At 36.3% G+C, this 13,770-nt stretch overlaps 1 protein-coding gene across 1 annotated transcript in view; it reads right to left on the bottom strand.

The window, feature by feature from the left end:
• Nucleotides 1-5,999: 5,999 nt before the first annotated feature.
• The window catches only part of Col4a1 (Collagen type IV alpha 1), a 47,071-nt gene continuing 39,300 nt past the window's right edge, over nt 6,000-13,770 (bottom strand). Inside the window, exons 22-27 of the mRNA XM_078194223.1 lie at nt 13,368-13,733; nt 12,237-12,452; nt 10,967-11,338; nt 8,704-8,875; nt 8,051-8,165; nt 6,000-7,014 (exon numbers count right to left, since the gene is read on the bottom strand). Of these exons, the coding sequence (XP_078050349.1) occupies nt 6,763-7,014; nt 8,051-8,165; nt 8,704-8,875; nt 10,967-11,338; nt 12,237-12,452; nt 13,368-13,733 (1,493 nt within the window). The 3' untranslated portion in view covers nt 6,000-6,762. The remainder of the gene's footprint in view (nt 7,015-8,050; nt 8,166-8,703; nt 8,876-10,966; nt 11,339-12,236; nt 12,453-13,367; nt 13,734-13,770) is intronic.

Genomic DNA, 13,770 nt, shown 5'->3' with positions numbered 1-13,770 from the left:
AATTAGCGGATTACAGGGAGTTACAGGATTAACTTTGATCAATTTCTTTGCTAACATCTATGGCGAGCAACGAAAACAACTATGATCAAATGGAACTTCTACTACTACTACTACTATCGGGCGGCCGGCTTTCTTATCCGTCCTCTCCAACCGACATGGTAACCGAAGAACCTATGCAGATTTCTACAAGCGACCAGGAAGCTACTACGGCATTCAAGGCTATCCTCTCCCTTTCCTGTGAGCGGCCGTGGATCACATCGTCCTCTTCCCAAGGTGTAGTCACGATCTAACCGAGATCCCTCTATCTATACTACCTCGTTGCGAGCCATGAACTGTTAATAACAATTTGGTAACTAAGGAGTCTGCCGTGTTCTCGATGTTTTGCGAAGCTTCGGTCGCGGTCCAGCCGATTATCGATCAATCCAGAATCGACCTCAACAATGGTCGATAGGTCTTTGTCTTCCTCTCATTTCGCCTCGTTGCAGATTGAAATTTTTCCATAGGACGTGATGCCAACACAGCGTGAGAACTTTCAGAAATGCCACTTTTAGTAAATTACAAGTATTATGGTCCACACATGTACGATTAAATATTCCCTTGAATGCTTCTAGATGATTATGACGATCAGAAGAAAGACCAAAACAGCGGAGGATATCAAGCGACTTGCAGTCGCAGGTTGAGTTCAGGACGCCGGGTTTACAAAAAATAAAAATTACGGATATATTAGCGAGCACGCAATTAATGATGAGGATGATTCCTTCATCGATGAGGAGTCGTCGTTATGTACGACACCAAAATTAAATAAACATAAAAACATAGGTTAGCACAGTGATTACTGGTAATATTCTCAGACTATTCAAAACGTGATAAGCTTTTTAAAAATGTACTAAACTTCTTGAATTTTGTTTACATGATAAAGAAACCATAATTAAAATGCTATTCTTAAATTTTGCTTTTACTTAGAATGATAAAAAAAAATTAAAAACTTTTGTTTTTTAACTTTTTTCGGCCTGCGACTAGAATTTAAAAAATGCGTTTTATAGGTCGTTTTATAAGTTAGTGTACAGAAAATTTCATCGAACTCAGTTGGCATTGGTATGAGCCGTACATAATTAAAGATCACACAAATCGCAGTTTTCGCTTGATTTTTGACACTTTCCACCATCAAGTGTAAAAAATTTTCTGTTCTTAAAATCTTCAAACGCTTGTAACTTGATGTTGTGTTCACCGATTTCAATAAAATTTTTAGAATGCATGTACACAGGTTTATCATCTGTACACAGGTTTAGATGAAAATGTTAAAGAACGTGAGATTGTTACTTTTGTCGTTTGAAGCAATAGAAAAAATAAAAAGAAAAGCATTCTCGTTATAATCTAGTCAACTGTTCGCTTTATCATCGAAAGCCACTGTTTCGAATCAGGAAATGTAAATGATTAATTCGACACACGAAAAGCTGTCAAAAACTAGCGTACTACAAAATTAGGCTATTGCAGATGTATGTGGATACAAAACAGTGTAATCGCGATTCTAGATCACGCTTTCAGTTGTCGCACCGAAACAGTGGGGGCTTATTATCTTGTTACGATAACTTGGTATTAAGTTTACTCGAAACAGAATGATTGATTGATTGATTGATTGATTGATTGAAACTTTATTGGCAGTGGATGTAACCCAACCGTTCTGCCTTCCATACAAATACATAATTTTTTTTTTTAACACAATATTTTACATTTTTTGGTGAGTCTTCTTACTTTACATTCGTCGAAACAGAATGAAGCATTTCGTTGTTGACTTGATACTGACTTGATTTCGAGTTGAACTTGAGGCATTTATATACCCAAATTTCCTTGGAAAATTAGAGGTAGGGGACGACGGCATGTGGCTTGATCGTTGGAGATCACCCTGCGGATGGTGCATGAGACTCGGGGACATGTGGTTCCAATTCTTCAACCCGCGCCATCTAGACTATGCTATCAGGAAGGAACAAAAAAGAAAACGTTTGGAGAAAATCTCCGTACGTGACATGTTATTTGTACGTACGGAGACTTCTCATATTGTTTTATAAAGTCCTTCTTCGTACGTTGCACCACTATTTTTCCTATCTCCTTTTCTGCGATTCTTAGCCAGCTATTGAGAACCATACTGAAAAAAGAAGGCCCTTTCCATTAAGGTGACAGACCCCTTATTTTCTTTCAAAGCCACTGCTCCAGTAAAGCGATAATACCTGGAACTTAAATTACTTGAACAATTATAGGAGTTTTTTTTTCTTGTAATATACCTTTATATTTTGAATCGAAACTTAGAGTTCGATTTATTTGAATCTACATCCTCTTACCGATTCTAGTTGCTAGTATCAAATCCGTCATGATGCACTTCTGCCGCTCCAGATGCACCAATTTAATAAGTTACGAGGCTAACTAACAATCCCTCTACGTATTTTTTAGTAGGTCCTGGCGGTGAAACAAACGCTGTCACGTCTGGAAATCTTACCTTCCGCCCCTCATTGTGGGTACCGACTAAACGAATCACGGCCACACTAAACGGTCACGCAAGTTATTGCCATTTGGCCCTCGGCTCGTTAACATAGCGAAGGCAGAGAATACTAACTAATTATTTATAATTCGTTTGAATGACGTTCTAATTATTTAAGGATTATAAATTCAATTTCCTACTCGATGCTCCAAAAGCTTTGTCAATATTTTGTAATATATTATGTAACGTAATGAGATTTTTCCGTTGACGTTGTGTTTGCTTCCTTCAGAGAACGTACGTTGCCCAGCGTTGACCAAAAGGTTCGTTACTAAGGCATAGCATTATGCGGGGGTTACGTTCCCATAATCTGGACACACGTGGACTCGCATGTCCCTGAGTCACAGCACCATCCACGAAGTGGTGTCACATGCCTCCTCTACCATTTTTTTTACGAAAATTTTGATATTTAAGGGACTCAAATTCAACCAGAAAGCGGTCCAATTTCAAGTCAACTTCCGACAACGAGACATTAGCGAGATCGAATTTAATTCTCTTTCGAACAAGATTAAAACCTAGTACGTATATCGTCACGAGGTTATAAGCTCCCGCCGACTGGCTGCTACAACCGAGAACGTGACTTCGCATCGCGACATACACTCTTACTACACATATACAATTGTAATATATATTAATACAATTCTTAATTTTGTGATATTAATACTATTCTTGTGTCAAAGATAACCATATCTATTTCCTGATTCGAAGCAGTACTTCTCACACCTCCTTCAGTGACATTCCGCCGATGAAATAAGCACCGGCTATTCCACGCATTTAATCACCATTTTCCAAAAAATATCAACCTCCGGCTACGTGAATCCGCTGGTCCTCGCCTCGTAACAATCTTAAGACATCACCCCCTTTTCACGGTTCGTAAAACGCGGTCCAAAGCGATCTCAGACTCTAAGATCCTTATGAGAGGTCACGCATGGTCATACGAACGTAGTCTACTTGGCACAAACTGCGATGTTCGAGAATTCTAACCGGTCTCGAATCCTGGCATTTGTTAAATAGAACGGACGCGAAAACAATCAAGTTCGAACACGAGAATAACGATGGACAGCACCCACAGCAGGGCGGATCTCTCTCAAAGTTATTTAATTACATTTATTGTATACGCGTTTGATGTTGATCCGGTTTGTAAGGCCGGATTTGGTTGTACACGTTTGGTACAATGCCGTAGTGATATAGACGTGTGGTTGTTCTATCTACACTTTATTTACAACACTGTACAAGTATATTATTCGCGATTTCTGAATATGGTTGGACGCGTTATGTTTGAATGATTAATGTGATCTTAGTATGATGCGTTATGTATGAATGTTTGCTGTGATCCGTCTTTCGTTCGTCGTGTTCTGTCTGTTGTCACCTCGGTTTTGCATTGATTGGTGGAGGGTAGTTTTTGGTGGAGGAACTGAAGTGTTTTTGATTGGAGGTGGGTGTGTCGCAGGAAACTTGGAATCAGGAGTGGGAAATTTGGTAGAATGTTCGGGTTTGCGTCGTCTTCTTTGTTACAGTAAAAATTATGAATGTTTGTCCGTGCAACGGTACTGTAGGTCTGTTGCACGTGTTGTCCGTTCGTCGAGTCGAGTTTTGCTAAGTACGGTAGTCGTAAAGTAATTTCGTCAGTCGTCGTTCATCGGATTTTTGCCTATTGTCGGTTGATTCGCATGTTTATGGCTTAATAACTAAAGAGGGACGGCTAGACACTTTCGACCTTCGGCGTTGCCGTTGCAACAACATTAAACAATCTTGGAACAGTACAATTGGTCTGAAAGAGATACGAAATCGTAAGCGCAGATGTTCGATGTAATTACAAATAACTTTTGTGATAGTTTCGAAAATGGAACGCAGATCAACGCGCACGGTACGAGAAGTTCCGAATACACGCGCTCGCGAGCGCGATAACCGTCGGAACGATGTTACGTAACCGATACGCAAAGTCCGAAAACACGACGAGTTACAATCTCCCCTCTCTCTCTCTCTCTCTCTCTCTCTCTCTCTCAACTAAATCCCCGAGGAGAACGTCAAAATCCAGAAATGTTACCCGAAACTAACACAAACCAAATAGTGTGAAACGAAGAGCGTCTCACCGGCCACAAACGCCAGAAAATAACGCGAGACGCCTGCAAACGTAAAATGAAATGAACGCTAATTGTCCGAATGACCTTGCGAGGAATAATAAAGGATTACTAGACAATTCACCCTTTCGCTACCATACGCTGGCTTAGATAGTATGGCAACAAAATTCTACTTCGTTGAAATCGGGGCCAACGCGTCACTCGTGACCGCACACGTGATTTACCGGAAATGTTTACTTAGGTAAATAAGAAATATATGTACATCTGCATAAGGAAGAAAATAACTTTTCGGTAAACAAAAGCTAACTTTCTTTACTGCTTTAAAATTATGATGTAAGCGCTTTTTGAACAAATATATTTTCCATTCTTCTTTTAAATCTCTCATTTCACATGCTCTGAAGAAATTTTTGATAGCCACTTTGCATTAATAAACATGCTATAAATAAAAATATATGTTCAAAGTTTGAAAATGCTTCGGGGACGATTGTATTGTATAGTACCGAAAGTTGGGGTCGATTTTAAAAGATTTCTACGTCTATTTTTCTTCATTTTATAATTTAAATAAGTACCCATGTTTATTAAGTCCATTAATAAATTTAAAATTGCTATTATTTACTAACATAATTAAAATTTTAGAATGCCTCGTACAATAATTAAAAAAATTAATAAAGGGACCATGAATATAAAAGCATTGAAAGATGGCTAGAAACCTCATAGCACAAGCAAATATGAGAAATAGGTGCTATGCTGTGGTTGTAGTGGCCGAGTACATTAAGAATAAATATTTATTATAAATACTTTTTCATATTTTTTCCTGTGCACGATATGCATACAAAACACTCAAATAATTTATAAAACTATAAAACGCCTACTCATGAAAACCACGTAAAAGTTTCGATCGCAAGAGGTTGCACTTCAACCTTTGTATTATTGATCCGAATTGTCAACCATTTAAACCATTACCCTTAAATCAAAAACCATTACCCATATAAGCCATTTACCCTTAAACCATCTCATATCATGCTTACAGCCTAATGAAATAACTGTAATATTAGTGTTCACAAATAATTAAAGAAAATACAGCCCAAATAATTTAAATAATTATGTTTACTTTCAGTTGAATAACTTTGTCCTTTGTCACGCTATATTTCATCGTGAAGTTGTCCGACAAACTTAATACTTCAAGGCTTCAAAGGGTTGTCAGTTGAACAAATGGAAAAACAAGTACTTTGAAATATGAAGGTCGAAAAACTGAGTTTTGGCTAAAAATGACCGATCTCCGGACTACCGTGCATCGCGTCCCGTTGTTTGTTAGTACCTATCGCGTATGGCTGCAAATTTGAAGAGGAATAAAAAAGGAAAAGACTGGGTTAAATAAATAAAATAGGTAAAGTTTGAAAATAGAATTTTATTAGCTACGTAGCAAAATACCTATTCACTTAAATATTTGGTTTCACACGATTATCAGGCTAAGTTCGTTTATATTAATATACAATGTGTAAAGTATGCCATATTGTATATGGGCAGTGTCCAATGATAGTACGATAAACTTAATTTTCATATGACATTAACGAGATATAAATATATATATATAATATATATATATTATTTTACATGCTAGAGAATAGTACGCTAGGCACATGTTTGAATAGTTATAGAAAAACAAAAAACTTACAAGGGTATGAGGGTACGCTCGCGGGAAATTCGAAGGCAGGCAGTAAGAAGACGAGAGAAGTGGCGCGTTCGGCGAGAGATGAGAAAATTGAGGAGAAATGGAGGCAAAGGAAGACGGGAGATTATGAGTAAAAATTATGCCGAAGTAGACAGTGATAGAGAAAGTAAAGGGGGAAAGTATTAGAAGATAAGGAAAGCGGGATATATATCCAAGGGGGATTGGAAGAAACGAAGGAAGAAGCTACGCCGTTCTCTTTATTTAGACGTCACCGGCGCGTATTCTACGGAAAGCAACCGGCGAACGATTGTTCCTTCGTTCCATCGCGAGACTTCGATTTGTTCTTCTTGGTTTGATTTTTCTCATTTTTTCGATGATCTAGCTATCGGCAGTAGTAATTTCTCTCGAGTAAAAAAAAAGAACACAAAATAAAGAGGAGAAACGTGAATAGGGGAAAAAGAGAGCAAGAGTAAACGCGTCTACGTGTCCTTTATACACACTTGGCAACGACTTATTCGCGTTCTAAGGTTCCCTGCCTTTAATGTTTGTTTCTCTGGCCTTTGGAATTGGCCTTCGATAGTGGCCATCCAAAAACTGAACTCGTTCGCGTAGTAATAGCAGTGTCCTTTGGCGCCGTTGCACTCGATGAAAGGTGTCGCACGGAAGTCCTCTAAACAAGATCCAGTGCTGGACAATGAGTGCCCACCGCCTTGAGAACCAGCACCAGTATGCTGAAACAACAATCGGAACCTTTAGATTGCGCCGGGCACAGCGGAATATTTTACAGCTCTGTACGGTCCATTTACAATTTACATCGATTTGAGCCATTCGATTTATCACCCAAAGGAAAAATAGTAAATTGAATTATTTCTTGCAGTTTTTAGTAAAGCATTTTTAAAGTTTGATTGTTTAAACGTGCGACCATTAAAGTAGTATTACTTTGACACTGTCACGATTTTGTGTCTGCCGAGTGACAGTCGTGGTAGAGATATGTACTACGTTTTCCGTAGCATTCCGACCATATAGAAGGGTAGCTGATAGTAGATTGTAAAAGAGAGACTAAAAGCTGAAATGTTCGATAAGCATTAAATCACGATCGAGCCACGCTAAAGCAAGCGGCATTGTGTAAATGCTAATTCTGTATTAAGAACACAGAACTTTTGCATCGCGTCACGTTCGTAGTTCAGACTTCCAGTAGCAGTTCAGTTGTGCGGGGCTCCTGACTCGCCAGGTGACCTACTCTCATTTTTGAAGCTTTCATTTAAATAACTCTATCATTATCGCAGATATCGTTAAAAAATAATGTGTTGCAATGCATAGTACTAACTCAATTTAGAATCCTAAATAATAGTTAATAATTGAAGAACGAATAAGAAATTGAAGAACGAATAATTGTTAGAACAATTATTGATGCTAGATTATAAATAATATATGTCTTATATTGATATGAAGACTTGCCGAGACTGCTCACCAATAACTGGTCATATCGAGCATTTTAAAAAACGACTATAATACATTATATGAAACATATATGGGAAGCATATTATTGTAAAGAATCGAGAAGAATATTATTGTAATTAGCGATATGAAACATAAAGTGAACTATTGAATAATTAATAATTATCACTGGTAATATTTTTCTCTGATACGAACGAAACAAGTGCTACTCATGGGAAATGCAGACAATTTCAAGTAATTTTATAACCGAGTTTCTAACAGATTCCATGCATTTACCCATAACACTTTCTGACAGTACATAAAACATACCATGACAAAACTGTATCCGATCCAAAGACCGGTCCATCCATTCGGACAATCTGGAATGCTTAACGATTGGCTGTGTACGGCTAACACGTTCGCAGGAACTTCGCATACTACACATCTGTAAAGAAAAAAGATAACATATTGTGGTTATGCTCTTCCTCGTATTGTATTTAAACCTGAAATATTCTCAAGTATATCTTCTAACTGACTGCAAGGAATGTAAGCAGACGAATATGTCTTTTCGTTTTTAAATAATTTTAATAAGTTGTAGAAGCAAGAGAAGAATATTCTCAAATTCTTCCAATAACAATTACGATTCTGTGTTTGTTAAAAATAAATCAAATTCACAGTCTATTCAACAGCAGTTTTATCAAATCAATTAAAAGAAACCTTTCATAATTTTAATTTCAAATAGTTCTCAAAGTTTATTCCTTCTTTTCAATTGACTTTCCATCTAGTTCTATAATGATTATGAAATTAAAAAGTGAATAATTAGTAAAAGGTGAAAATAGCGTAAAATTGTAATCATCGAATGATACGATATCGGTACGTTATATGTATAGAGTACAATGTTCTTTCGTCAAAGGGAAATGTCGAAAACTATTCGAAAGTTACTATTTCGTTTCTTTTCTTCCTAAAGGAAACGCTCAACATACCTGGAGATGTATTCTTCTATAGCTGTTTCCTCTACAGGCATCATGGGAATTGGACTATTGGTCGACAGCCAGTAAGAACGATCGTTCCGACTGGCGTAGTGGCAGACGTTGTTGACATCGCAGAATAGGAAGGGCATTGTTGAGAACTTTCTTACACAGGATCCGGCGGAACCTGTGTTTTGCGATCATTTATTACACAAGTTCTTATTGCAAACGAAAATGGAGTCTCGTACGTACAGTGACGAGAAAAAGTGTATACATACACTCCATGTCTCATGAAAACGAAGATCATACTAATTAATCGTGACTGTAATTGCAAAACGAATATAATTAACAATTTGCAGCAGTCTATTTTTACTTATATTTATAATTTGCAAAATATTTTTCAAGGATAGAAAAATGAAGAAAAATGAAAATTTTCATTTCTCGTTACAAGTAATAGCAAAATTTAAAAAAAAAACATTTTAGTCATTATCTGGTAAAATAATCTTATTATAATGTAGAAAAAAATATATAAAGTCGTTTAATGTAGTTCTAGAAATTTGATTTCTTTGTATGATAAGCGTTTTTGGCTTTGACAAATTGAAATGAAATGCGATGGAAGCCATGGACCAGTGGAAATAGGAAAAACTAATGGCTTTGCATCAAGTTCAGCAAGAAATGGTAGACCGCGATTGATTTCTGATAGAGAAGCTCGGGAAAATGAATAGCATGCTAGGACTGAAGACACTAAAACACCAGATATCGCGGTAAAAAAAGTTGGCATGGACGATTGAGAAATGTCCGCTTTCTGATCTTTAACAAGAATTGCTTTAAAATCGGAAGAAAAGATGAAGTAAAGCAGTTATTATTACATTGTATATAAATGTTACTTTCAAACAAATCATTGATTTGACAAAAAAAATAGATCATAAGCAATGAAGAAAAAATCATTTGTTCTGATGAAGCTAAAGGTATACAATCTATAGATGAATTATAGATTCCGTTATTGGACGTCCGATAAAACAAATCTTCAAATAGCATATGTAAAGCCAATGACAATGACGAAGATAATGAAGCTCTGTGGGGGATTTATAATAGCTTTGACTTGTTTCACATACAAGGTTGTCAGCCCGTAAGTTAGAATCGAAGGCATTGCGTGCAAGGAATATTATTTACACGTTTTATAAACTAATTTGCAGTAAGTTATTAGCACTATTGGATGCAATGTAGGAGAAATGTGATGAAGACGCCATCACGAAACACGGCTATCAATTCGATAGAGAACTTGTCAACTATCGTGAGAAGAACTGTTGGGAAGAACAAGTCGGTAACGGTATTACATCGATCCAGAAATAATAGAAAATTTAATTGTTAGTATACCACAAGAATTGAAAGCATTAGAAAATAGTAAGGGAAAAGGTACAAAACATAAATTTAAAATTCTAGTTTCCTAACAATATTGAAGTGCGCAATTGTAAATGTTGCTTGCAAGTCTTACATTAGTTAAATATTCCGTGCACAGATTAACATTCTGAAGTTATTAAAAATCAGAAAATAGGGATTTCCCAAGATCATTTAAAGTAAGTTTTGCCTTGGCGCAAATGCAATCCGCAGCTTCATTTTCGAGTTATTAACGAACACTAGGCGAGATTGGGCTTCGTCCGCTGCTCGTTGGCTCGGTCGCCTTACGCTAGTCGAGTTCGCTTCGCATTCGTCAATGTTTTTTCCTTAATAACTCGTAAATAAAACCGCAAATTGCATTTGCGTTAAAGAAACAAATTATTTCAGATAATCTCAGGAATCACTCATTCCCCCGGTTTCGAATAACTTTTGGAACACTCTGTATGGTAAACATAAATCAAATTAAACTATCACATAATGTTAATTTACCTTGCAATTATGTTTACTCTAATTTGACGGATTGGTAAAGGAATTCGTAGCATGATTTCCATTTTCATGAGACATGTGGTGCGTGTACGGACTTTTGCTCATCACTGTATAAGATTCAAGATTTGATTTTTTAATATCACCATAATTACTCTACTACGGACTTTTATGCACATTCGCACGTCATTTTGCAAAAATTCGAATTGAAGGAAAATTTCCTTAGTTAATTAAAAGATTACATATTGCGAAAATAAAATATAGCTGTTAATGCTGTTAGCTCTTGTTAATTTATACGTTTTCTTGATCTGAAAAATTTGAACACCTCACAAATGCACAAGAATCGTAACATAGTAAATATTGGATTGATTTTCGTAAATTTCTTTTCGAAACTTGCCCAGATTTTGTGAGTGAGCTCTTTCATCGCCATCCGTATACAATAAACTGTATCCTTCCCAGAGCTTAATGTGTCCGCGGTCACAAACGGGTAGCGATTGGCTTTGACTGTGTTTGACCAACAGGAAACCGGTCAGGTAATCCGGCGTTGTTTCACACGGCAGTCCAGGCTCTCCTGCGGGACCTGGAGATCCCGGAGGTCCCTGCAAACCAGGTGATCCAGGCACGCCAATACGTCCAGGCAAACCGGGCAGTCCAGATGGTCCTGCAGGTCCTGGGATCCCTTCCATACCCTTTTGTCCTTCCAATCCTGGGAATCCTGCTGGCCCTGGCAATCCTTTCTCGCCTGGTTCTCCTATTGGACCTGGAGGTCCTGTAAAACGCGATAACATTTCAACAGTATTATTAGTTTTAGTTGAATCTCAACATTTTTCTTTACATAATTTTCTTTGGCTACAATGTAATTCTGTAAAATTTCAATCTTCTACCCCTTCATTTATTTTCGTAGTTATCAGCGTGCGGCTTTTTATGTAAAAATGAAAAGTACTAGCAAGTCCATTAATATCAAACGACAATAGTCATATATAAATATATTTTTTTTTCTAATATATTCAGTAAATTAATTCCAACATAATTGTTGTTTGTATAATGGTTTTTCGTTCTTTTACGTTTGATTTACCAATTTTTATCGTAAACGTATAATATTTACAGTCTGGTTATTACTTATGATATTTAGATGAAATAAAAGCCGAAATGAAGAGCAAATTAACTTCATTTAGAGTACGTTTCAAAATTTTATATTACTAATTAAAGGTTAAAAAATATGAAAATTATATTTAAAAAATTACAAATAATGTTCGGTCACGTAACCAGCAGACTTTGGAATTTGAAAAAGATTTCTTGGGCAAATTCTTGAAAGGATTTCTTTGTTCATTATAATATTTGACTTCTGATAATGGTTTGTATAATATCTTACCTGTCGTAAAAAATAAGCGAGGAATTCAATATGATTACAACCAACTAATATAAAAATGATATAATAGAATGTGGACATCAATTTCGGAATATGTTAGTTATTTTTAATAACTGATATTTGATATGAAATGTAACGATGTTTTCATCGTATATTATTTAAGGTATGTATTATAAAAACAAGAATTTACAAAATATATGAAAACAAGGAATTATTGTAGTCGTTTTTAAAAATGACTTGTAAAATTTCAAAAAATTTATCTAGAATTAAAAAAAAAGTACAATACATATACACATACCAGGATGTCCACGGTCACCCTTTGGTCCCATCGGTGGTTCGATACAATCGTCACCTTTGTCGCCCTTGGCGCCACTAAAACCAGGAACACCCACTATTCCCATCTGACCAGTGAAACCTCTATCACCTTTCTGGCCAGGAGCTCCGGGCGAACCATTTACACCGTCCCAACCTCTTTCACCTTTTTCACCTGGCAGTCCATCCATTCCACTTGGTCCTGCAAATTAATTGAAAATTTGCTTCTATAAATCAGTCAATACCTTTACTTTATTTAAGTAGTCATGTGCAGGCAGTTATTGTATAAGCACTTTTCTGTAAGCATTTATCTAGAAAATATCTAGGAAAGTATTTAACTAATCTTTAAAGAAATATATATGATTACTCCGTTCTAAACTATTGTAAATATTACATATTTATGTAGGGCTACTCAAAGGTAATATAGTTTTCTTTTAAATTGATTAAGCATTGTTGTTCTGTTCGCGTATGTAATTTACAACCACGTAACTTACACTCTAACTAAAATGATTGACATTTAGTTGATTTATTGCCGATGTTCGGAAGAATTTCTATGTATTGTTATAAAGTAGAAGCCGTAGTTGTAGATAAAGTTTACGTTCGACATATGGTGGTTTACGTGCTTCGAAAGGGTAATAGTGCCATTATTATATGAAATATCCGAAAGTGGTAGTGACGTTTTAAAAAATTTTATAACGTTGCTTGCAAATTTGGTAACGAATCAAAATTTGAGAGACCCATTGAATTCGAAAAAGATATTGCGTTAACTAAGATTCATTTTTTACATTAGCCAGTTGGTTTTTAGTAGTATTAAAATCTTTGATATTAATGTGGCCTTAAATAAAATAAAAAATTGGAAAACGTATACACTGCCATCTTATTAAGGAAATATGTATTAATTATCGTTAAATGTAATATTTTGTAGATTCGTAACAGGAACAGTTTTGTTTGAAATATTTCTGCGACTTGTTTTGCATAAATAGCCAAAATAATAAAATTTTCTATTGAATACGGCCCTCTAGATTTTGACATCAATTTAAAAATTATGTTGTCTTTTACTAGTTAAAACAAAGCCTAGTCCATAATAACAAAATGAAATGAAGTGTTGAATAATTACCTCGAGGTCCTGGTTCTCCCTTTTGTCCAGGTAGACTACTTAATCCTGGTAATCCTATATTACCTTTTTCACCTCTTTCACCTGGCAGGCCCGGTATTCCTTCAAGACCTGGGGAACCGTCTTTACCTGGTGAACCAGGTACCCCGACAGGGCCCACATCACCCTTTTCACCTATTGGACCACTAGGTCCGTAGGGACCTTGATCTCCTTTGTGACCTGGTAAACCAGGCAACCCCTGCTCTCCCTTTTGTCCAGGTATTCCGGGTATTCCTTCTCGTCCATGTTTTCCAGGCAATCCTGGTAAACCTTTCTCACCCTTAATAGTTGCTCCAGATATACCTTGTGGTCCAGCCGGCCCTTCATCCCCTAAAATAATTCGTTAAATACGTATAAAATAATGCAA

The sequence above is a fragment of the Augochlora pura genome, chromosome 11 (genome assembly GCF_028453695.1).
Source record: "Augochlora pura isolate Apur16 chromosome 11, APUR_v2.2.1, whole genome shotgun sequence".
Classification (NCBI taxonomy): Eukaryota; Metazoa; Arthropoda; class Insecta; order Hymenoptera; family Halictidae; genus Augochlora; species Augochlora pura.
The sequence above is the reverse complement of the archived record's forward strand: the minus strand, read 5'-3'. Positions and strand labels throughout refer to the sequence as shown.